The sequence below is a fragment of the Sylvia atricapilla genome, chromosome 8, assembly GCF_009819655.1.
Source record: "Sylvia atricapilla isolate bSylAtr1 chromosome 8, bSylAtr1.pri, whole genome shotgun sequence".
Classification (NCBI taxonomy): Eukaryota; Metazoa; Chordata; class Aves; order Passeriformes; family Sylviidae; genus Sylvia; species Sylvia atricapilla.
The window spans coordinates 27,857,923-27,885,210 of record NC_089147.1 but is presented as its reverse complement, the minus strand read 5'-3'; the positions used below and the strand labels follow the sequence as shown (position 1 = coordinate 27,885,210).

General features: G+C 39.4%; 1 protein-coding gene across 1 annotated transcript in view; it reads right to left on the bottom strand.

Annotated features, from left to right (window-relative positions):
• Window positions 1–27,288, bottom strand: part of GRID1 (glutamate ionotropic receptor delta type subunit 1) — a 484,454-nt gene that overhangs the window by 101,170 nt on the left and 355,996 nt on the right. Inside the window, exon 5 of the mRNA XM_066324528.1 lies at window positions 10,563–10,616. Within this exon, the coding sequence (XP_066180625.1) occupies window positions 10,563–10,616 (54 nt within the window). The remainder of the gene's footprint in view (window positions 1–10,562; window positions 10,617–27,288) is intronic.

The window sequence follows — 27,288 nt, the reverse complement described above, 5'->3', positions numbered from 1 at the left end:
TCAAGAAAAAAAAAAAATTACTTTGATTTCTTGCCATTTTCTCTGTCAAGCTGTGAATGAAATGACCATGGGGTTACAATAATTACTTGTTATGGTTGACTAGTACTGTACCTTGGCTCAATTTAGTGCTTCTTTGCTGATTTCCCATTGTTTTTTTTTTAGGAACGTGAATTTTTAACTTTGCAGAAGGTGAAATTCATTGCATTAATGACAGACCAACTGGGGTGGCATGAAAACAGTAAATCAGAAAACAAATATATTCTTATAGAAGACAAAGATTTTTAAGGCTTAATAGAAAATGCTGGGCAGCATTTTCTAGCTTTGCAAGAAGACAGTGTAGCAGACCCACGAGCTCCACAGACCCCACCAGACTTTCCCTCTGTGGCTCTGAGGGGTGTTAAAACCACACACTGTGTCTAAGCTGAAGTCTGAGGGAGAGACAATTTTATGGCATAGCTTTAACTCATCACCTCCTAGGCTGCATCCCTTGGTAGGCACACTCAGAGCAAATGGCTGAAAAGCAAAAAAGAATCACAAATCTTCCAAACCTTCAGTTCAACTCTCACCACACACATTTTGTGTCCCCTCTAAGTGACACACAGCCTTTCAAAGATGCCTCAGAAACACAAATATTGGTCATTTGCAGAATTGGTTTATCTGTTTATTTATCTGTACACACAGAACTTCAGTTAGTTTGCAATACCACGTCATTTTGCTCAGGGGAATACTTAAATCTGCTTTAGTTGTGCTCAACCATCATAACACAAATCACAAAGTGAGACAATTACGTTTCACATTACGATCTCTATTTTCCTAGAGGTAATGACAGAAAATTATAAATTTTAATGACATTAATAATTTAAAGAACCAGAAAACGCATCCCTGAGAAAATTGGAGGATTAAACAGAACAGCAGTGAGAACAAGGATGCTCATGTAGACAAGCCAGAGATTTGGTGGGTTATTCTAACTCCCCTCAATGCACTACTTACATCTATAAATGAACACTTGTTGAAAATCCACAGAACATCATTCAGTTAGCTATTTTTCTAGAAGGTTCACCACAGCTTACCCTGTAGATAGATTTATTCAACATACATATTGCTGGCTTCTCTGCATCCCACATCAACAGACACACACACATACTTAAATAAAAATATCAATCTTTCGAAGGAAGGACACGGCCCACTTTTCTTGCCACAGAAAACACTCTAATACAAGTGTGTACACTTACCTCTCCAGCTCCCATCCTCACTGTCCTCCCACACACCCAGTACTACACCTCACTTCTCACCACCCAGGGCTCCTAAAAGTCTCCACAGGGATGAAGTCGTAATTTAATTCAATTAGCTCTATTTCTAGATATAAGGATTCCACACTGGGTGCCCAGATGTCTTTCTCAGATCACAGTGAGTGCCTGCGCAGTAAAAGTTTCTCTGATTAAACAAAATATTATTCCGGCATAAAAATTCTCTTGAGGGTGGGGAGAGGGGGGAAGCACATAAAAAGACAGTTAGTAAAAGCTGGAAAAAAACAAACAAAAAGCCCATCACTGATATTAGTGTGGAAATTATTATTATTATTATTAACTGATAAAACATCTCATCAAAGCTTATCCATGACCTTGCTCCCAGCTGACTGAGATTCTTTCTGTGTAATTCCACGGCATCAGAATCAGGCCGGTTCTAAATCTCACACATTTCTTTGGGCAGGATGCAGGTACATATCCAGTGCTGTTTCAAACTTATGTCTAACTTTCAAGCAGTTATCAGAAAAAGAAAACCCACAGATTTATTTTTTTTTTTGGAATAAATAAATAAATATAAATGCTGAGGTGGTAAAGATTGCAGCCAAAAGGAGAGAAGCGAGATTTCCTTAGGCAAGTAATAAATATAGAGTACCTGGAATACAATTAGAATAAATTGTAATTGTAAATTGCTACATTTTGCATTGAAATGTGTCATTTTCTAAATCTTACCAAATTTCCACACTGTGTTCCTTGTACTTCTATTCAGTTTTTAAACTTTCTTACTCTGTATTTTTGTATGATTTGACAATACCTTAGAATGCTTGCCCCACTCACATCCATAAATGATGATTAAAAGACCTGAATTTTTTCAAGGAGAAGTAAGATATAGGGAAGAGTTAAAGATTTACCAACTTCTGGTTATCAAAGTAAACACAAATATCATTACACAGATTGGTGCTTTAAAACGAAACAAAGAACATAATCTTGGGCAGTTCCATGTGAAGAGAAAGAGTGAGCAGAACCCCAGTCCTGGCTCTACCCAAGCAAAAATCAGGCCACAACAATTTACATGGGAACTAACTGTTGATCACCCAAAATGCATCTAACACAGGCACTTCTGGAAAAATATTCTCAAAATAGGTGAAGAAAAAACACTGCATTCATAAGGTTGGGTTTTTTCTCTCCCAAAGTGAGTTTTCCCAATAATTGCTCCACAGCCATGTGCTAAGAAAACTCTGCTCATCATTCATTATCTTACACCTTCCTACACGCTGCCCTTGGGGAAAGAAGTATCTTGCTGAGATAGACTTTATCTGATAATTACTATTCTATTTTCTGCTCATTTTCCTCAACTTTCAAAAAATATTTTATAAAGTAAAATAGCACAGAAGTTCCCAGATGGCAGCTGAGAAGCCACTTGATTCTCAAATCAAGAGGACAGACACGCTGGACACGTGTGGTGAAAGGAAAGAAAACAAATATTGGCAGAAGCAATGGAAGTGCAGGATGGAAATGGAAAGTAGGAAACAGATCACACCAGGGAGTTGGTGAGACACTTTCTTGCCCCTCCTATAGGAAACTGCCTCCTGTAGTCAATGAAACAGTGGTGAAGAGAGACAACAGCAGAAAAAAGAATTAAGCTTGAGTCCAGAGAAGGATTAGCAGAAAGATGCTCTGAGTGGATGTTCTGAGAGGGGAAAGGAAAAGCATCAACAGCCATTTTTCTGCACTGTGCTCTGACTGATCACCTGGGCTGAGCTTGGGGAAGTTTCATCTGTCCACTGAAGATCTATAAATTAATCTGCTGGCAGCACCATCAGCATCATTTGAAAAGTGTCATCTGTCCAAAAAGGAAGAATAAAATCAACTGCTGTCTAAAATTTTTGACTGGCATTCAAGTGATGAGGACAATGTCATCTCCACATGGCCCAGAGTTCCCCAAGTCCCTTAGCACTCTAACTTCCTGTCTAAAGGCTTCTCTGATGAATTGTCTACTCTCGCTATATTTCCAAAATCTTTTATTACTTTTCCTGCAAAAAAAAAATCCAAGAACTTTCTTTCCCACTTCACTTTTCCTGTCTCTTTCTCAGCTAAGAGGGCTTTTTTGACAAATATCATCAGAGTTGGGAAGAACTCAATCAAATACATTAGAGCTGCATTTGCTTTAGTAGTCTCTCTGTGCTGACTCCAATTTTTTTTCAAAACAGGATCTTTATTGAGGATTGAAAAGAAGATATTCAAAAGCAACTTTTTCTGGGTGTTAATCAGAGTTTAATTTTATTTTCTAATGAAAGCTTACAAGAATTTCAGTTGGTTTTTTACTACTGAATACTTTGCTTTCCTAAGGACTTGGAATTTGTATAATACTCTATTTCCACATCTATTTGTTTCAGAATTCTTATTGACAACAGATTTCCGCCAATAAAAAAAAATGGTCTGTGACTTCTTTTTTAAGCATGGTTTTGCTTAGCACTGTAAAAGCTTTGTATGATTATTTAAAAGTTCCAGTTATTAAGCTCACATTAGTACACAAGGATCAACTGGTTTTCCACATTCTATCTACCAAAAGTGGATCTTTTTGCAGGGGCCATTACAAATATAACTGACCTTTCTGCTATCCACCCCACAGTGTGGTAGTGTAAGCTGTTTGATTTTTGTTTGATTTTAAATGGGATAAGTAACAGCCACAGGGTTTTTTGAGATAAAGAAATGAGCCCATTTTCAACCTTAGATTCAAGTTAAACAGTATTATATACATTATATACATAGCATTAAACTGCATATTGAAATACAGGAATACAGAGATTCAGTCACCCACTGAGCACCGCCTCACTTTTAAACCATTGTGCCATGAGAAATACTCGCAGGGGTTGGCATTTAACCTACAAGGACTTCTTTACCCCACAGTACATTCCTTTCTAGTGACTACCTGATCTTTTAGACAGTAAAAAACTAATACAAAGAAATTTCTACTAGTTCTCCCCACTACTGCCGCGGTTGCAGTTCGAGAATTTAGAAGCGAATCTTGAATTTCAGCATTTGTTAGTCCATAAGGCACAGAATGTGGTGATTCTAAAACTAAGAAAAGAGTTATTTTGTGTTAATGACAAATGCTCCTTTGTATCTGCTCCGATGTGGACTGATCTGAATCAATGAGAATCAATATGATGTAAAAGCAACAACTGAAAACTGTAGTCAGAAGGGAACTCTGATCTTTAGCTTTCGGACTTATTTTTTACACCTTACAATTAAATCTATTTTTAAAACACTAAAACTACAAGTAATTCATTACTAGGCATTCTCCTATCCAAACCACACACAATTACAACATAATCCTCCATTACAAACGACTGATATCAGGAAACACGATGCTCAGTTCATCCCTGGCTAAGTCAAATCACTGAGGCAGCCCTAAGGGTGGATTTGGCTGACAGAATCTAATCAAACACAGTCATTCCAGCTTATGCACTAGACAGAGAAGGATGGAGTTCTGTGATGGCTGGAAATCAACCACGAGTCACAGATCCCATACACTGATGTTTACCACCAAAAGTACTGAATAAATGGTTCGGTAAGAAGTACATGCAGTGACTCTTCGCGTAAACTGTCACTGTCACAACAATACTGAAAAAAAGATATATGGACAGACCTAGAGGAGAAGGTGCAGATGAGAAAATACCCAGTGGCATTCAAAACACAGTTTTTTATTTGCCTTTTCATACTGACACTGAAATTATTTAGCTGTGAGTAGGATGCTGAAAAATGAAGAATAAAAAACAAGAGCAGAACCAGGTGTGAAAAGAGAGAGATGATGGGATGGAAGAAATAACCAGGGCAGTTGTTCCTATACACTCTCATACTTAGATCAAAAACCATTTTCCAATACTAGATCTAATTTCCACTGCAGAAGATTAAATTTTATTTCCCTTATATTTCCAGATTGAAGATGTGATCATATTCTTGTTTTATTTGTACCCAAGTTTACAAGCCTTTACACACAGGTCACATTTTACCAAGCTTTCATCACACTAAGTGCTTTTCTCTACATTTTCAACATTGTTCTGCATGTCTTGTTCTGTTTCAAAGTGTTTTGCCCAAAACTTGCAATACTGTTCCAACAAAGCCAAGCTGGTGTCAAACAGAGAGAAATAATTGCCTCCCTTATCTTACAATGGATGTTTCTGGTATCGTATCTGAGAACTACATTTGCCAACTCAGCAGGACCATGACAGCACTGATTCTCATTCTGGTTGCTATCCACAAGGATCCTAAGCTGCTCCTGCAGATGCTCACCACCTATACCTCATTTTGCAGCCGCAAGCAAAAGCACTTCTCTGAACTAAATCTCACCTGGTGGAGTGCTTCAAATTCATCTACAACAACTGAAAATACAACAAGATGTTTTTAACAGTCTGGTCATAATTCATAGTTTCTATAAAGTCAGAATCAGGGAACCAAGTAAAAACATGAAACTTCCACTTTTCAATTAATCACTTTGCACTTTATCTTCTGCTAGACATAAACTTTTGCTTAATACTTTTCACGATCCCTGATATGAGTCATTTTGCAATACAGCCTTATTTTATAATCTCTTACTTTGTTACACCTTTACACTCTTCCCTAGAACTTTTCTTAAATCACTTTTTCTTTAGAATTCATCTCTGACTTGAAGTTCTGTGAAGATAACCCACTGTCACCATAAGGATACCTTGTTATGCCTTCATCTTCAGAGAACCCCTCAGCTCTTTAGTCACCCTTTAGTTACTGTGTTATCTTCCCAAGAGCATTACTAGTTTCCCAAAGCTGTGAAGTTGGACAATCTTTTGATGTCCATTATCCCCGTGGTCCTTTTCCTACCTCTCCCACTTCTCCAAAAAGTGGATGTTACCATGGCATGGTCACTTTCACATCATCTTCTGGCTTCCTCAGCCCATTCTTCCTTGGCCATAATGAAGTCTGAACTGATCACTGCCTTAACAGTTTAAATATGTACAGATAGAGTCAATGAAAGGACATTTGTGAAGCTCTGTCTGTATCCCAACACTACTGTCTCCACTGCCAAGGAAATGAACACCTTCCTTTATTTTAATTCCTTGTCTTTGGGGCATTTCTGTCCAAAAAAAAAAAAAAAAAAAAAAAAGCATTTCCAAAAACAATCTTCCTCAGTGTCTTCTGCATATTTCCAGGCAAAAGTTTGTCCCTCACTTCTCCTCAAGTTCAGAGTGTGTATGGATGGTTTTGACAAGTAACAAACACTACATCACCTTTTTTTCATCCCTACCTGCCCTTCAGAAAAAATGTTCTCCTATATCAAGTAGTCTTGTGCTTTGCCTGGCCATGTCTTACAGCTTTTAATGAAAATACTGAATAAAAAAGAAGTTAAAAAAGAAATTAAAGAAATTACGTCATAATAGTGAAACAACTGATTTGAACTATCTATTGAATTCTGTACCATTCCACTGCCAGGAAGATTAGTACATTGCTTTTTGTACTAATTTACTTGTAAAAATAGTGAATGTTTAGAAACTTCGAAATAGAATTAAATATATTGATATGAGGAAATAAAATGCTGTGTTTAATTTGATTATATGTTTGTTCCATATTCCAGTTTCACAGAATAATTTACCTTTTCTTTACCCTTGGAATGGAGATTATCTTAAAACCATGAAATGTCCCACAAAAAGGGAAACCTGGCTTCTAACTTGATTTATAACTGCAGACTGACTGCTGCTGCTAATAAAGAAACAGGCTCAGGCTCCTGGAGCAGTGCTCCTGGTACAACCACACCCAAATTCAGTTTCAAGCTTTGCTCTTGTACCTCTCCCTCAGACACACCCTGGGCGAGGCACAGCATTTTCTAAGAAAAGGCAGAAAAAAAGGAGAGGATGAAAAATGTCATGAGGAGCCAACAGAGATGCTTAATGCCAGGTATGAAAGAGAAAGAAAAGAGAAAAATAAAAATAGTAAAGAAAACTAGGGAAAAACCCAAGAAATCAGGAAATAAACATCCAAAAAACAGGGGCCATCTGTAACCGTGCCCATCTTGCCAAAAGAAGCAACAGCACACATCTATCAAAGCTGGTTGGTCACTTCAACCATCAAAGGTATAAACAGCAGAGGTTCCAGCAGAACACCAGACATGTTCTAACAGATCTTCCACTGGGTCAAAAACGCCAAGTCATTGACGACTCCCCACACAGCCAACGATAATAAAGCATTTTGAACTATTCTGGAGGCTCAGCTAAGCATGTAGCAGCCATCATTTGGAGGAATTTGCTTTTACACAGATCTATACACAAATCACAAGTGTTCTTGTTTTTAAAAAGCTACCTGGCATGCTTAACCCAGAATTAAGGTAGAATCACTACCTAAATGAAAGCAAAACATGATTTAGCATTTCTAGATGAATAAAAACAAAAAGTGCAGATGATTAAAGACAAATCAAAATGGGGGTGGGTACTTAGAAATACATTTTTCTTTTCCTTTCTAATCTCCACTAATTTTGACAGGTATTGCAATATTGAAACGTAACTTGAAGTCAGAAAAGTGCACACACAAATATACATATTTTTAAGCAGTAAAGCTTTTATGATTTTGGCTGCCAAGAGGACATATGAAGGCATGACACTGCCTGAAAAGACCCATCCTGGTATATTCTCTTGCCCTAGAAAACCTGCCAGGTAATGTTTCTGCCTTCCAACCCCACACAATAAATTTAACTCCCAATTAAGCAGGATTTTTCTGAAGATGACAGAGACCTTTCTCACCAGCAATGGCATCCAAACTGAACAGATACTCCAGCACAGACCTGGGCTATTGAAAACCAGCAAACAGGATTTTGTCAGTACAGCTGTTTGTTCATTTGCTGTGTAATTACCAGCCATATAGATTTAAAATTAGCTCATCCAAAGCTTGGTGGTCTTGCTTACCTAACAAAATTTAAGTGATAAAATTTGTTCTACATCTAAAATTTAACTCCTATTCTACCGCATGGGAAGGCACACAAGGGGAAAAAACTGAACACAATTTTTTAATTGGACTGTCAGCACAGAGAGAGTGCAGTAGATTTAATTAAAGTAAGAAGATAATAAAATCTCTCACTGAAATAATACCATGCCATATAGGCATTCTTACTAGAGCAAGGTGAGTCCAAGTTTCAGGTCCTCATTGGCTTGCTGAGAGGTGGGAGACAGAGCACACAGCAGAGCTCAGTAGTCCAAGCTATCCAAAGCCCTTCCATGATTCACTGAAGTGCAAAAGGCCTGAAAAGCCTGTTTACAATCCAGTGCTCCTCATACAAGGAACCTCCATGGAAAAAATTGTCCCTGTGCTCTCTTCCTGCTACTGCCCCTTCAGTCAGTCAGCCCCACACCTCTCTTCCCTTGCCACGGGATCACTAGTTCACAGGCTGAACAGGGAAGTGCAGGGTCCTCAATCTGCCTGGGACAAAAAAAGGACTGGCTAAGGTTTTAGTTCATTTGCATAATGGACTTCTACTCCCATGGAAACATATCAGAAAGAGCTGATTCGACTGTTGGGAATTAAAAGTTAATTCCATTCCGCAAATCACAGTAAGAACCAGCACCATCTTTTCCATCAAATATTCATGCAGCTCCCACTACCTCTAATTGCAAACATGTACACGGAAAGTTTAATCAGTCTGTCCTCTTGCTAGCATAGGGGGATGCACAATTAAATAAGAAGCCAGGCCTAGGGAACCTCCATCTTTTACAGATGCATCCATGGAGATGTTCAATGCACCTTCTTCTCACAGTAGCTTTAAGCACACGCACTAACTCCAACACTTCTCTCAAAAAAAGGACAACTAAAACATTTCCTCCTCCTTTTGCCTGCAAAGATTTTCCCCAAAATCCTGTGAGTCTGAAAAACTCCTCCAATTATCTGTTTGGACTTAACTGCATTCTGAGATATTTATAAATTATATGCACTGATATTTTTCACTAGAAATTTATACTCTTAAATTCTCATCGCTTCCCTACCCAGTCTTTAGTCACAAAGGAGAAAAAACCAAAAGCTTCCAAACGAGAAGCAGAACTGACACCCTGTGTGATTTGTTTGTGTGTGTACAAGTGTGCAGACATTAGTGCACCACTGCTGAAGGCTTTTATCAGGATGTTACAGATTCAGGCTTTGCAGAGAGAATTTTAACATCTGAACAATAACAGCAGCAGTAAAAAAATTCACAAACACTCCCTCACTATAAATGTTTAGAGAAATATGCCCTGTATTATCTTTATGTGAATATAAACACTGACTCTCTGGGCATCTTGCTGATGTTTTGTAGTGGGTCATTACAGAGGCTGACAAACCAAGAGGTGCTTAAATGTAACAAGGACTAGAAAGAATTTATAAAGCCTTTACAAACTGGAATTTCATTCGCTTTCCCTAACCCCTGCTTAATTACACAGCCTGTCTAACGCCACACAATACAATTTATAGTTACTATTAAAAGTCGCCTATCCAAAATTATAAGCTAGGTGCAAAGAAAGAAGTGAGAAATTAACAAAAGAATTGGTTATTAAATTAGAGGCTTTGCATTTGTAATATAAAAATAAGACAGTGAACACTGTTCTTTTTAAATTAGGTATTTTGCTATCTTTAAATAAATTATTATTAAAACAAGGAATTTATAAAGTACTGCCATTTATCAGTGATTTCTAAGTGACTATATATGGTACAACACTTCATTGTTTTTAAAATAAGAATCTCAACAGATTCCCATTAGGGCATCACGGCACTAAGGTAAAAATAATCATTGTGGCAGGACAGGATCCCATTTGCTGCAGAGAGGAAACATAACACTTGGAACTGAAGCTATTCTGGATCCTGGCCAGCACACCAACACAGTTCTGCACTAGAGAAAGCCTGTGCATCATATAAATACATCTTTGAATGGATAAAGCTTGCAAATGCTCTTTCCTCTCCTGACATCTGTGTGCAGGCTTTCACAGCAGTGGAGGGTGAGCTTCTGCCAGAGGGATACCTGTATGTGAGATTTCTTTTCAGATATTCCCTGCTTCCTAAACAGCTAATGAAATAGTGTCAGCAGGAAGGTAAATGTAAGTCTCGCGGCTGCTCTGAGGTATGTTGAAAGCTTTATCTTGACCTCTGGTGTTCAACCTATGCCAGTTCAACTGAGACAGACAAGCAATGACACCAGAGAGTCTGAACCTTGTGCCATTCCAAAAGCAAAAATGCTACATGTATGCTCAGTTTGGTGTGTCAAAACACATGAAACAAAAGATGGTGATGAGTGAATGAAGCAAGCTGTGTTTTCTCTTTTGACTTTCTTACCTCATTTACATAGACCCAGTGACTATCCTTTGATGCAAGGTTGGTTTCCACAGCCTACAAAAATAAAAAGAAACATAATAATAAAAATAAATAAAACATGGGAAATATATTCCAGAAAGAACTTATATAAAAATGTACTATTATAAAGGTCAATTTGATTGCTTTCATTGCTACTGACATTGTTTCAGCATAGTTCTTTCCATTGCTTCCTCCATTACTTCATGAAATAGTAACTTTGGTGGCAGCCACCTTTCTCTGACTTCAGTTCTTAAACCAAAGTACCCTGAGGGTGGCCATGTCACCACAAAACCAAACTGGGGCAGGGTGGTTCATCAGCATAAGGCATCCTGTGATAAGTAACTGCACAGAACATGCAGTTCAGGAGATACAACTCCCCTATGAGATATCTAATGCATCCTACTCAGCTGGGTTTCTTTTCAACATGACCCCAAAATATATTGTCTCTGGCTCACCTCACTTCTGACAGTTCATCTGTTAACTAACCTAGTTAATTAAAAACATGACAGGGAGATGCTCAAGTGAAGTTCACACATGTATAGGAGAGTTCATCCTCTCTTCGTGTTTAGATAAGGCTCAAGACAAAGTTATGATTTGCACGGCCACTTTTTTGTCTTCCTGGTATGAACTTAGACAATCACATGTTACAAAGAACCATCCCATCTCAGCAGTTTGCATGTTTATCCACACATGTATAACCCACCAGGAAGGTAAAACTGGAGAAGACTGCACTACCAGCACTGAGACAGCCTCAGCTGAAGGCTCTTGCCATATCCATGGAAGTTCCTAAGTGTCCCCTTTGTTTGACGTAGGTAAGCTCCCTTCAAGACACTTAACAGCCTAATAAAGTGATAGCAAGCATGGAGAGATGTACACTACACTGCCAGGGATATTGTTAATGTCCTGCTTAATACATGGTTAAACAATTACCACAGTGTGTTCATCTCTCCCAATAAAACAGTGCACATGTGTATTTCAGGAGGCAGTTCATTACACTTTGAGTGTTCCTGCCTTCAACCACTTCTTTCCTCTGTGCCAGGATGACCCCATTTATTGAACAGATATTCTTATCTCTCTGTTATAAATGGCCCTATGAATCACCGAAATGAACACAGTTAAAAAAAAACCCAAACAACCAAACCAAATAAAAATTAACAAAATACTTCCAGTTACTCGTTTTTAACTTGGATAATTTCCACAGCATTTCAGAAATGACTGCAGTGGTACTGAGAGGCTCTGTAGACTAGCACTGGGCTGAGCAGGAACATCATCAACCACCTTCCTCTTCAGAACACATTTGCATAATAGGCCTCTCAGATATTTAGTGTCAGGTGGGATGAATCACCTTCTCTTACGACACTGACTACAGATGACTGGCTTAGAATAAACACCCACGACTTCTCCAGCTGCAGTGAAATGACAGGAGATCCATCCTTAATATAGGCTAAGGGATAGCTGATTCCTTCAAAAATATGAAGGAAAACTTCACTAACACCACCAGCATCTTTAACATTACTTTTACCTTACACTGTGTCCTTAAAAAAGGTAAAAATTACTTGCCTAACTAACTGTGTTTTAATATTTTGCTCATTTGTGTAGCCCACACAACCACAAGAGAAAATTGTGGGCAACACACATACTTCCATCTATTTCTCATGTCCACAAGGTGAAACACTCCTTTAAAGAGACAAAAATCCCAAGAGAAACTGCAAACTCATCGAAAGAGGAAAATCAACACAGACAAAACACAGTAATTCTCTTCATCATGAAGAGCATTATAGAAAAGTAACGAAACCTGATGTCAAAGCAGATGAGAACCAGTAGAGAAAACACTTCTAACAATATAATCGTCTCCTAAACATGCAGTAAAAAATTAGCCCCTTGGTAATTGCCTCCCTTGCATTTCTTTTAAGCTGGGAGGAACATTGAGCTGACCACCTGAGGAGCAGCAGCTCTGAGGAAATCACAGCAGTGATGAACAGGAGGGCAAAAATGTGTACATTTTCTCCCTATTCACCTCCCAAACATACCCAGACAAAGCCAAAACAGCCAGGTGCTGTAACATATAGAGAAAGAGCAAAGTGCTGCTAGCATTAGCAAAGCAGAATGAAATAATGCTCAGGTGCAGAGTTATTGCACTGGCTACATTAAGTGATTCATCTGCAACAGTGAGCAATTTGTATGAATAAATGCTCAGTCTGGGGAGACGCAAGAGCCAGGGATTTCGAAATGAATTATCGTATCTCATTCTTCTGGGTTCACATATCTGGGCCAAAGTTTTTAAAATGAGATGCCTAATTTTAGGCTGCTAAGAGTTTATCTTTAGTCATCAGAGTGCCAGACCACTCAGTGCTCCTCCTACAGAGCCAATGGCTCTGCATTCTAATAGCTTGAAATGCATTTAGAAACATCACCGTAGGTAGTCAAGTCTAAATGGCTCTAAATATCTTCTGTTCAGAACAGCAACACATAGTGTGAACCATTACTCGAAATGAAAACGGGCTTGGAGGGAGCTGAAACTTCTTGCATTTTTTGCTTCACATTTTGTTCCGTATTTACAGACCTGCAATCCAAAAAAATCTTTAAAAAATCCTACTGAAAAACAGTTCTCAGGTTTCGACTTTCTGATATCACCAGTCTATTGCCAGAGGCTCATGAAAGTCAAGCAGTGTGAAAAGCAAGGTCCTGGAGACTTGTGTTATCATAAGGGTATTATGGAGAATTCTCAAAGTAAGAAAGAATTTAATGTTCATAATTTAGGGTTTTTTACTTTAAAGAGGAAAAAGGTATCGGCACTTTGGGGATCATGGTCACTCATTTTTAATTATTCAGGCTGTTCAGGTCTGTGCCAATTGCTTCAGATTGTGTCTATCTACTGCAAAAGAAAAAATAATTCCCATGAAACATCCTTGAAGGACCTATTCCATCCTATTTGATAAATGTACTCTATATAAAGAAAGTAGGCTATGAATTTGTGAGATCACTGTGCCTGAGTGAAAGCGCTGCCATCTATTGGGGAAGGATTCATGGGTTAAAATACGCTACAGTTTTGTATGGAAAAAAAATATATGTGCAAAGTGTCCTAGCTCATTTTTATACTTTCTGTGTAGATGGGGTCTAGGTGACACTTGGGAGTAATGCTTCATAATATTTCTACCAAATAGAAAATCTGCTTTTGAGATAAAGACACTGAAAATTAAAGAGCATCCATTTTCATTTTCTTTACCTCAGAGTAGCAAATAACTTGTACAAATTCTGGGAAAAAAAAAGAGGCTTATTTGTGATTTATTTGAGATTGTGCCCTTCTTCCTCCTAAACTACCTTCAAGAGCCAAATGTAAAATACAGAACCCAAACAAGAGAATTCTAATTCACTCAGTGGATCACTACAAGTGACAACATATAAATGATACTATCAGAATTGGGCCAGAACTGGAAGGTGGGAAGGGGAGCAGTGAAAGTAGGAAATTCTTTACAATTCCTCAGTAGAAAGCATTTGCAATAGAAATGAAATAAGAAGACACTGAAAATCAAAATACGAGCATTAAGATTTCAGATCTCATAGCAACATTGATATAAGAAAAGAGTAAGAAGCTTCATGTAAAATAATCAGATAGTTTCATGCATATAGTTTTGTTTACTTTAAAATGTATAACTTAAAATAATTTACTGCCAATAATCCATGACAACATTATTTTAGTGGAAAACAAATATTTACATTGCCTTCATGAATAAGTAACTCAGTTCATTATTTTATCTAATGGCAGTTGCAGGATTAAAAGAAGTTCGGAAAGTAAGTAGTAAATACCGCTATGTACAGAAATAATTCTGCAGAAGAAGAAAACAAAAACAAACAAAAAAAGGAACAGAAACAATCCTCTCCTGGCCTTCTCAAAAAATCTGGAACTAAAAACCTCTCCAATCATACAGTGGCTGGCCAATAATAGGGAAGGCTCTTTCCCAAAATACCTGGCTGCTTTGCCAGGCTCAGCGCCTTGCTGCTAACAGCAAAAAGCAAGCTGCACAAAAAGGGATGCAAGGACGAGCGGCTGGACACAGAGGAGATGTGGTGGGAGTTCAAACAGACCTGGGCAGGCTGTGCTGAAGAGCTCAGAATTCCCTGCGGCAGGGCTGTAGGGCTGTTGTCTCCCCCTGTGCCCAGGGGAACAGGCAGCAGGGATGTCGGGATGCCCCGTCACCAACCCCGGAGCCTAGGGGGAAATGTCTCGCAGATGGCAAACACAGATGTTCCCCTTGTGTCTCAGTTTTTGGAAACAAGGTTGCCACCTTGAAATCCAAGCTATAAAAGAACCACCAGACTGTTTTGCTAGGAGGGATACCAAAGTAGTAAAAGTTATTACTTGCACATACTTTAATTTGCTGGTGAGGATAAAGAGCATCATAGCTTTCCTCAATGAAAAAAAAAAAAACAAAGCAGAGGGCAAACTGGGGAGTTCAAAGAAAATAATTTGAAAAGGGGGTCCTAAGAGATGCTGGAAGAACTCAAAACAAGTCTCTTGCCAACTGCTATGGTTTAACCCCAGCCAGCAACTAAGCACCATGTAGCAACTTGCTCACCTCCCTCGCCTCTCCCAGTGGGACAGAGACTAGAATCGTGAAAAAAACAAATGGTAAAACCTGCAGGTTGAGATAAGAACAGTTTAACAACAACGACAGCAACAAAATGTTTGAAAAATAACTATAATGAAAAAGGACAGAAGGAAAAGACAGAAATCTAAACCCCAGAACGACAATGACACACAGAAGAGATGCTCCCCAATGGCCGAGCCTTTCCTGAGCTCCCGGCCAGCTCCCCACACTGTGCACACCCGGCATGAGGATGCTCTGTGCTGGGCAGGGTGCCTCTGGCTGCTGTGGGGCCGTGTCCTGGCCACGCTCCCTCCCTGGTGCTCCTTGTGCAGCTCCTCACAGAGGGCACAGCGTGGAAACGGAGATGTCCTTGACTCGGAGTGAGCACCCCTCAGCAACAGCTACAGCACCAGGGTGTTACCAGTGCTGTCCCACAGTGAATACAAACCACAGCACTGAACTGCTCCAGGGAGGAAGATTGACTCCATCCCAGCCGAGAGCAGGGCACGAAGCCATGGCTGGTTACAGCTGTCATCAGGGAGTGGATACACCTGCACTGCAGTGAGTGCTCCTGCCACCAAATGTCCCTAGGCCACCGCTTCTGCCACAGAGCTGCTCCTCCAGCGCTCTGCTCCCACTGCAGAGCCCCCCAGACACACAGACAGACAGACAGACAGACAGACCGACCACGGCCAGCCCCAGGTGCCTGTGTGGATCAAACTTTCCTGTCCGAGCACCAGGGCCCCTGTGGCCGTCCCTGAGTGACCAGCTGAGGGACAGAGGGACAGGGGCCCCTTCCCTCACACAGACCAGGTGTCCTCACGGGCTCAATCCCACCACAGCAGTGTCCCAGACATCCCAAAACCCTACAGCTATTTCATCTTGGTACAGTAACAAAGTAAGAGCCTGATCTTGTGTGTCTGAGGAGAGACCACAAACAAAGGAACCCCTGTGTTTTATCCCCTCACAGTGTAAAAAGGAGAAGTCTGGGGGACATTAGCATCTGCCACGTCCCTCAGTGTCCCTCAGGTGGCCAGGACACGAGTCCCGGGGCCCCTGGCCATGCCAAGGGTTGTCACTTCAGGGCCTCTGGTCTCAGGCTCCCACCAGAGCTCCTGCACCAAAAGTCTCCCTCCAAACTGAGAGCAAACACAGAACTGCGGAGTTTCTGAGGAAACGACCTGCAGAAGAGCCGAGTTCTTCCCAGAGAACAGCATGAAAATGATGGATAAACCTTTTTTTAATATACTTATTTTTAATGATTATTCACAAAGAAGGTGTGAGCAAAGGAGGGCTTGGGGAAGTAGTCATGTCTAAATCTCAGTTCTTTGCAAATCTTTCATAAGGGATCAGTCTCATTAATTCATTACATGCTCAGTTTACATTTTCCCCTGAATAGGTTTCAAATGAAAATTGTTTCCAGCTCTTGTCCCAAGTAAGTTTGCTTCCAAAAGGAACTTCTTTTTTTCCCTTTTCCCTTCCCATCTTTGGAGAAATTATTCGCCTACTGTGTTTTCTTTCCCCAATCCACCAAGAATAAGAAACAAATTTTAGAATCATTTTGAAATCTACTGTAATAAAACTGCAGTAGGAAAGAAAAAAAAAAAGTCACTATCTTCTGTATATCATTTTGTAACCTGAGTCTAACTTTGGTCCAGCTGCTGGGTTACATTGCTGGGAGACAGATTTGGATTTTAAAAAATAGCTTTGTTCTTGATTTCAATGTCCAGGAAAACACCCTAAGAATCAGGAAACTGGTTTTGATCCCAAAGAAGAGCTACAGACCAAGTTTCCACAGCAATACAACTGACAGTAATTAATTGGACAATATCAAAGTGCACCTGTTTATCTGAGCAGCTTTGTGTATGTCTTGGATACAAATAAGTTAAGATGGCAGATACGAAAAAGTCAATTTTGGTCGAACAGATGGGTCCATTCTATATCCTCTTGATACCAAACTTATATTTAGAAATCTCTTCAATTAAAGCAGTGCAGTTCTTGTCCAGGTGTGACTTGCATAGGTAACAGCACTTCACAGAAAAACAGTTTCTCTGTACCAGAGACTGAGATTTTTCTGCTCCCCTAGAACCTTCTTTCTTTGTATTTTAAATAAATACCTCATGGCTCAGTATCTCTAGAGCATTATTAGATTAAAAATAAAGTAAGCATTACTAGCCACAATAAAGAAATTATTTATATAAATATTATAGTTATTACAGCATACTAAGGAGCACTCCAAACTGATACTGTTTCTAAAGTTCAGTTGTTAATGGCACCATTAGAAGAGAAGTTAAAAACTTCCAGTGCAACATCCCAACTCCAGATAAAACTTAAAAACCTAAGATAATTCAGACTAAGAATCTTGAAGGTAAAAACTCAGTTGCAGTAAACTGGATCAAGCCTGTAGGGTTTACTTTTATTATTTAATACAGGCTAACTAAAATTTCTACATATCATTTAAAAATGAAAGATGAAAATTTTTCTTCTCTAAACAGTAAAATAGGAATTTGAAGACTTTCCATGATGCATTTTTCAGATAGAAAATTCACTGAAACTGTCCCTTTCTTACTGAACCTCATTTTTCAACAATTTGAAGTATTACTAAGAAAGTGTTGCCAGAAATTCCATATTCTTCCTTCTTTCTGAATTCATTCCCAGAACTGTGTGTGTACATGTTTTTTCCAAAGCACCTAGCAGGCTCACCTGTGTTTCCCTGATGGCCACACCTCGTGTCAATGAGGGAATTCATTTTACTACACCTACACCAGAAGCTGCCAGTTCTGAATCCTGGTACATAGAAGCCTCCTACAAGCCATTAATGAACCACAAGCACAGCGTGCCTTCAGCATCCACATTTTTTGGTATTTCTCTATGTGTGTAGCTCCATTCTTGGTCTAACTCCACAAACACATCACCAGCAGCCCTCTCTCAGCAGGGACCTTTTTTCAATGTTATGCACTGTTACCTTAAAACATAAAGCCCGATACTTGTGCAGAACTGCCCTGCTGAGAAAAGCTGTCCTTCCCTTCATGGTCCTGATGAAGCACAAGTAATAACTGGAAGGCTCTCACCAGATCTGATGGCATTCTAACCATCCCAGGCTCGGCCATTAATACAAGCCTATAAACCTGGCATGTTGGGCCTGAATCTCCCACAAAAGAGAGGCCAAATCGGTCACAGAGATCTCTGTACTCTCATTAGTCTGAGTCAGCTCTCCAGGGTTCTTGCTCCCCATAAACCCTGTAATATTTCATTTATGTTCTGTACAAACGATACGCGATGGTCCTGCCTTGACCTCTGTCTCAGTTCCTTCACAAGATGAACAGCTCAGCCTAATGGGGTGGGGAAGAAAAATATAAAAAAAGAAGGGTTGGAACAAGGAAGGAAAAAAGGACAGGAAAAAAAATAATAAAATACATCCCTGAGCAAATTCCCAAATACCATCCACAACTGAATCCCAATTTTGGTTGCCAACAAGGCATTTCACACAAAGAGGAGTAAATATGACCCAAACCTTCACCTGCTTTTAGCACACACCCCTGGAGTTGATGAATGCTAATTAGGTGTACCTGACATTTTGCATTTATCAATATACTCTGATAACAACTCAAACCACAATATACAATTTAAAGTTTGCACTGCGCTAGTTGCCTGTTACTTAGGTCATAGTTGATCAGATAAAATAGGAAGGAAACCTAAATAAAAGGTAAATGTTAATCAAGAGAAATACTGGAGATGAATAAAACTATAGAAAGATTGTGAGAAGACTACTGAAATTTCCTCTAGCTACACAGCTGTATTGTTTCTTGAGTAATATATGTGGCACTGCCTATCATTTCAGCCTTAATCATTTCGATGTAATGCACCGGGATTTCTGCTTAATCTGATTCCCATTTCATACGTAATGCTTATTACAGTCAATCTCTGTTGCCATTCCATTTAGGGCACATTCCACTGAATGATGCATGAAAATACCGTACATGGAACCCTTCCAAAAGCATTCAGGAAGAATGTACTCTTCAAAGCTCAAATGTCACACAGTGTTTATAAACATGGTAACTGCTGACCATTTAACTACATGGCACAGCAGTGACACTGGATAATTGCACAGCTGTCAGAAAGCAGCATTTCCGTAAAGATGTGAATCTAATGTTAACTAAAGAACAAAACCTCCCAGAAATATGGTACTTAAAATTTCACCGCAGCCACATGCCAAGCTGAATTCGAAGACTCAATTAATTCTTTCAAAAGAATAACTAAATTCTGCTCACTTTGACTTACTTTAAAAAAAAAACAGGTTTGTACATCTATTCTATTAAAAAGCTTTTTAGAGACATTTACAAAGAATTTTGTAATGTTTTGCTGAGAACTGCACACCTGAGTCACACTCGAAAGAAGAAACCAAAATTCATCAGAACTGCCCAGCACGTGGAGATTGGCTTTTTCTTTTGTTTAATTGGATTCTCCACCTATCTTCCAATAAGAGAAGAAATTTCCATTGAAACAATATAGTAGTTTAAGTCCTCTGTTTGAAATGCCTACAGGACATTGGTCTAAAGGTTGAAAAGGCTTTTTAGGCGCAGACCCTGGGCAAAGAAACCTATTTTCAGCACGGAGGGTTGCTCTCCATCCTTGTAATGAGGGTAGTTCCACAGTCAGGGTACAACACTTTCAGTGCATGCCATCAGTCCCATTCACTGTGCTTTCTCAGCTCTGCTCAGAGAAACAGCTCAAACTCCAGCTCCAGCTTGCACCTTCAGTTCAGCTACGTGGAGCTTGCACAGAGGTTTCCAGAGTTTGATCTTTTTGCAGGAATAAACAGCAGACGGTAACTATTCCATTAAAGAAGGAAACTTCTTACCTCTCTGACATGCACCCAACACCAAACAGTGAAAACACAACTTGCACATATCTAACTCCCCCCTTCAAAAGGCTCAGACTTTGTTCTGATAACATGATAGCTGAAGCTCTCAGAGTCACACCACACATTTTGAAATGAAAGAACCAGCTATAGGGTGAAGAGACCACATCAATTTCCCGGAACTTACAGTTTAATACTGATTTACTGCCTCTAGCACAAAATTGTCAATCACATTGCAAAGCTGTTACTTAACGTAGGTTATGGGGTTTTAAACTCTGTGAAATTGGAAAGGTATATCAACATCAAAGCTTACCCTGTCCAATATCCATATTTTCATCCGTTCACATGCATTCTATCTCTTCTCTTAAAGTTTTTAAAAAAACATGTCTGGTTTTAAATGAACGATGGCAATAGTCAGCCTGAAACATAATCCCTTTCAAAACAGTCCTTTTCTGCCTACAGCACTCTTCTGCTTTAAATTGCAAAATAAATACATAAATAAAGCCAAGTCCTTACAGGTCTGAGGACCTTCTTGTCAGTCACAGGGTACTTTACATGCACAAACAGTGCCACAGGCTGTGTGAGCACTAAAGAGCACCTTAAAGATCACCTGAACCATCTCAAACCACAAGACTTTTGCTGAGCAGCCCTGCCAAGAGGAATGAAGATTTGCTGCTCCTTACACTGCCTGAGGATACAGGCTTGCTGTGGATTTCCCAAGTGAGAACTCTCTGGATGCTGGAGGAGGAGAGAAACACTTGGGGAGCAGCAGTGGTGGTGTGGAAGGGCTCCCTCTGAGCCTTGTGAGCTCATGGAGGGCACTCCAAGGCAGCAGCCAGCCAGCATGGTGTGTGTGCACGTACAGCTCATGCCAACGGGAAGCAGACAAATAAATTCACTTTTTGTTCGCAGACTTTTCTTTCAAGCAGATGTTCAAATATTCACCACTGGGGTCCAATCCCATGATGTTTTGCACCTTTGCTCAAAGCTTGCAGAGATACACGGGAAGCCTCACGGTGATCTCATTACTGCCAGTCTGCATCACCTTTATCTTTGGCGCCAAGAACGGTATTAAAAATACATATTACAGTAACGGGGCATGAGCAGATTTGACTGGAAAACATAATTACTTTTCCTAAAGGCTTGCACACAGCTATTCAGAAATATATGGCAAAGTTATTAATTTAAAATATATATATATATTTCATCCTTGGGAAAAAATTCTGCTTCATCTAACTAACACAAGATCTCATAGTGTGTGCAAAGCCATAGACAAATGGAGTTTTGAGATCAAACCTTTCCACACCGTCTGGAGCAACAGCTTATCTTCTGACTGAAGGGGCACCTGCATATGTTACAGACCATGCCTTGATTCTGCTCTTGAAAATAAGTCATTTTTAGCATTTTTAGTAGTGGCATTTTTTGCACTACTTTGCATTACCCCGTTGTTTCTGAGGCAGAACTTGGACGAAACAGATTTTTGTTAGAATTTCCACTAACCTGAGTTTCCCTACAAACCCAGAGGAGGGAAAAAAGGAAACTAATAAGTTTCTAATTTTAAGATATGAGCAACTCTGACTTGTGACATACTACCCTTAGCACTGATCTCTGTCATTCCATCCATGCAGGTGTGAAAGGATGCACAAGGGAAATTTCTACTATGTTTAATTAAAGTAGTCTACACCTCACTGACAAATAAATGAAGTCCACTATATGGTCCATCATTTATGCAGGAAAATTTATGTAGAGGACTACCAGTCTATGTTTTAAACCTCCAATGATCTGCTTAGAGAGAAGAAAACCAGTCCCCAAATATTATGGAACGTACAGAGTTTTAATTTAACAATTACTTTTGTGGCAAGCTATGATGAGAAAATACAAAATTGTTTCAGTGTACATCCCATTAAAACGGAATCAAATTTCAGGCTAATGTGTGGAGGCATCCATCAAGTGTTAATTGCTTTTTCTGAAGATGACGTGACAGCAACCTGTTGTGTAACAATACAACAAACAGTGCTGAACAAGGAAATTGGCATGGAATCCATCCTCCTTGAGGGAAGATCTGTGGGAGATGGAAACAAGAACCAAGCCTATTAGCTGACTATAGCTCTAGTCATAAGGTCTGTGCTGTGGTCAAATTTCTCTGTTCGCAGAATCTATTTAGGCACACCAGACCTTTGAGCAGGGCCATGCATTTGAGCACAAATCACAGGCACCTTCGTGACTGATACTCTCCTCTGCAAAGAGAAACAGAGATGCTGCTGCAGGGAGCAAACAGACAAGCAAATGAAGAAACCAGAAGAACTCAGCAAGCACAGAGGAAGATAAAATCCAAGGGCTGAGACCTATGGGTGGTGAGGACAACACACGGAAGATTAAAAAACATAAACGAAGAAGAGGGAATAGAGGACAGGGGAGGTAAAAGTAACCACAAACCCCATGAAGAAAAAATAAAGTTGAGAGATTGGAGATTCACACAATCCCTGGAACTGTTGAATTGCATTAGGGACAAATTGACTGGCCTGCCATCAGAGAGCACAGAGGGAAGAGGTCAGCTAGCTAGGACAAGAAATACGGCCTTGAGACAGAAAAGAAATAAGAAAGAAAGAGAAAAAAAAGTCTTTCTTCACTTAGGTCAGGTGTCACTGTAAAGTTACTTCTGGAAAAAGTAAGAGTTATATATAGGTGAGATAGATGTACAGTGCAGATTGAAGCAGGATGCAGCTAATGAACAGGAATAGACAGATAAGAGTTGTGATAGAAAGAAACGGTCAGCAAGTGCAACCACTGAAAAGTGTTTTCATTAAGTGAATATTTCTTAGCTGATTCTTTTAGATAATACTTCAGTGTGGGGCTTGAGGGACTAAGTCTGAAACGAATACAAGAAAATTAAATGTTAAAAAGCATAAGGGCTTGCAGTCTCTACTTTTAATTTGTGAGGCTATAATTTTTTTTTAATGAGGATATACTAACAGCTGTTTGCAAATAGGGCAGTGCAAGACATAAAACAGCAAAAAGAAGAATACAAGTGTGGTGACATTTTATTCAGAAAGGGAGTGATACTTACATAGTAAGACAACAGAAAACAAAAAAACACAGGGATATCATGGAATCTATGTGAGAGAAATAAAGAAAAACATCTTGGGATAGCAGCCTTACAGTCAAGGCTAAACACAGAAAAATAATCCTTACCTATTAAAATGCTCTGCAGGGGTGATACATATTTAATAAAATTTACATTCTTAAAGTCAGAGCATAAAGATGATAATAATAATAACATTAATTATATTAATAATAGTAACAATAACAATAAATCTTGTAAGAAAGGGCAATCATTAGTTAAATGAAGCTAAGTACAATCAAAGTTCCTAGCTTCACAACAGCAACCTTAAGAAATTCCAAATTTGCTCTGCCATCCTTAGATTTTGAAGTTCTCACCTACCCAATTTACTCAGCAGGTAGTCCTGTGGAACCTGAGAGCTTTAGTTGCTTGTTTAATATTATCAGCAATGAATCTGACAAATACTATCAAAGGAATTAATTATGATAGAAAACCAGGAAGTATGATAAATACACAGGTATTTAGAGAGCATTTAAAACACGATGATTTCCAAAGCCAGATAACATAATTACACTGAACTTCTCTACGATGAAAAATAAGGTCATGCACTCGAGATAACACAGAAAAGTCTATTATTTGAAACTTCATTTGAAACTTGAAAAACACCAGGGGTGTTATTACAGGCTCATTATCTGTGGTTCATGAACAACTAGACTTTAAGATAGATATAACCCAGCTGGATAGATAGGTACAGATATATAACAGATGAAATGTTGTCAATAGAGTAAGAAAGTATGCATGCCAACACAGAGAGACTCGGGAAGTCACTGCTAGAGATTGAGTTTGGACAGCTGAGTAGCAGAATCATAACACAGTATGTTTCCTGTATTTCAAGTACTATATTAAGGATCCCAAGAGGATAAAAAGAAAGCATCCTACCTGCTAAACACACATGGCCATGCTAGCACAAAGATATATGGATACAAGATTATCATAGATATATTTTGGTCAAGAATAAAAAGGTTTATTCTAAGTCTTATGTGGAGATTCTATATTCACCTCACCATGGCAGTGGTAGGACAAAACCCAGTTTCATTTCAGGAGCATGATTAGTTATGAAAGTGATTATGGATTATATATTTATAGATTCATGGCTTCTCTTCTCAGGAGACAGAAGCATGCTACCCAGGAGTTCACTTCTTATCTTGTACCACTGAGATAGTACAAAAAGCCAGCAACAGCCTTCTGAGTTTTATGAGAAAGACACAAAAATATGCATTTTATGTGTTACAGACTACAGCAGAGCTGAATGAGTTAATACTGAGGCCCTGTTTCTATTAGGAACTCAGGCATTCAAGGTGAAACATCTCAGATGTTGTAAATTGCATCTCCTGGAACTTGGCAAGCCTCAATGTAATGTAACTTGTCAGCTTCAATGCAATTTGTTTTCCCAAACCTAAATTGTTTTTAAAAGATTAAGGTGTTCTAATTTTTTAAAGCATTAAGTACAAAAGCAGTAATCCTTTACTGTTGTGATAAGGATTGTCTACCATAATGTTTATTATTTACTAAAGCTTGACTGCCAAAGAAAAGCAACTCATTTTTCACAGTCCATCTTTTTATGTAGCTGAATTGCTATACTCTGAATTTGGGGCTGAGAAAAGAAGACTGATTACTTCAGCTCTGAAGAAACTGCACAAAAATAACTATGATTCAAGAATTAATACAAGAATATGGGATGAATATTCGTTCCAGTCAAGTTAAAGGGCACAAGACTTCATCCTCGGGAGTCTTTTGTCTCTCAAATATTGCTTCAAATCCTGAAGAACTGATGGATTTAGAAAACTATTAAGACCCAGTTTGCCCAGATGTGTTAGTAAAGTAAATAAGTTAATAGGTTCTTATAAAAGAGTATCTATTAAAAAAAAATATATATACACACACACACCACAGCTAAGTAAAGAAATGTGGCACTCTACTTTCTTGATGAAATAGGTGTGGCAGAGCTCTGGGGAGGGGGAAAACCCACCCACCACGATGTTCAAATCCAGCTGATACCATTCCCACCGGAGGAAACCAAGATGATAAAGAAAGTTTTCAATAGAAAAGAGTAGGAAAAACCCCATAAATACAGTATGACGAGACCTTTTCTTGCAGTTGGAAATCAGGGCAGAGAGATAAAGCGCTTGATAAACATCACCCACATGTGACAGAATAAGAGCTCAAGTCATTCATCCTTGTTAAAGACCTTCAACAGTATCCCTGCTTTAAAAATCTGGAATCTTTCCTGCCTTCAGTAGGAGAGAGTGCCACAGCAAAGGATGTGCTGAACCCGCTGCTTTCTGCCCCAGAAGCAGCAAAAGAGAGCACACTCCTGGAGACACACTGTCAGTGTTCCAGAGGCCCTGACCAGAAACACATCCTTACTGTTGGCTCATTTGGTATCTCTGCTTGAGAAATGCCTTAGAGATGCGTTCTCTTGGCTATGCACATTTATGCCTTTTACCACCATGCCTTTTACCACTTTGTCCATTATAACATTCAAACTGAAAACTAAAGCTTAGGTTCTAAGAACATCACTGTAAGTTTGCACTTGCAAATTCTACCCTTCTGCAGTTGCTCCTAAGACTGGGGCTTGATGTTAATTGAACACTGGAAGGTAGCAGAAGGATTGTTCCTTCATTAATCTGAAGTTCATATCCGGAATTGTCAATCCATAATCCCTATCTGCCCCTTCCCTGGGGAAATACACACATTTGTGTATGCACACATCTGTGTGGCTATGCTCCCACAAATACATACACACACCCACACACCTGTCTGGGGACAGGCACATAAAACAGAAAAAAGGGAAACAAAAGGAAGAAAATCAGGTCAGCAGTGACATCTGAAACATAAAGGGTATTTTAAACGAAGTTGTGTTCTCACCACACTGAATGGAGACTCAAAAATTTACTCCTGGATTTATCATACAATTCCTGGGAAAATACAAGCACATTTTATCAAGTTTGATGTAACTTGATAGTATACATGTGCATTTTGATAGATACATACACACATACTCATGCATAAGATATTGCACATCCAGGACTGCCAAAGGCAGGAAAACCACTCTCGCAACTTTTCAGGGATCATACAGAACAGCAGGGTTGTATCAACGGGTGTGCTAACATGTGAAAAATGTTTGCACACGTCTTGGCCACTGATTTTAAGTTTGGCTATATCTAAGTAGGGTTTCTTGGTCAAAGTATGCGCTTACCTGGAAATCCAATGTAAATTATTAGGGTACGCAGTTTGTTCCTGTTCTACTTATGCGTCATGCATTCATTCCCCTCTGTGGCTTTAGGAAAAGGCAAACAGAGGAGGGCAGTCCTTTTGAAAGGGTTTGAATAAGTACGTTTTTATGTCACCATTTGTTGTCTTCCGGGAGAGAGATGCCTCTCCCATCCAGGGCGACACTTTTGGGACAAGCAGCAAGGAGCCATTTCCCCCGCTGGATTTCCTCGTGCCGTGCCTTTGAGAGCACATTGCAGCACTTCAGTTGGCTGTGTCAGAGGAGACAGCACACGGCTGAGCTCTGTGCAAATTGCCTCTCACAGCAGCCTCATACCATGCTCAAACATCACCCTCCCTCACCTCCCATTGTTCCCTGTTTCTTTTCATTAAGTCTATTCAGCAATTCACTCTAAAATCTGTGTCTTGGCTGTCTCTCTGTCAGCTGATTCCTTCCTGTCCCTCTCAACAAGCACAAGACATTACTCACCTGTCTGTACTGCACAGCTGAAACAGAAAAACTATCAGTCAAGTGAGAAGTCTGCAGCACACTCCTACCCTACACCATTATTTTGCTTTCCCTCAGCTATTCTGTACTCCTATTCCACAGGAAGATTTATTTCCCAAATTAATTAAAAGTACACAGCCTGTCTTCATTCTGGAACTCTCACCAGCTATTTAGTCTGTTCCAAACCCAGAGACAGATGGAATTGTTTGCCCCCAGCTGTAGATAAACCTCTGCAAACATAAAACTCTTCCTTCCCCTCAACAGCATCTCTGGCCCCATGTGTCCCCACACAGATTGAAGAGTCTACTGCAGCTGTGTGAAAACTCTACACCACTGGTTCTCCTCCTCCTTTTAAAATTAAAGAGCACCCAGAGTTTTGAGCCACATGTCTCTTGTGTTCTGGGTTTTGCCTAAAA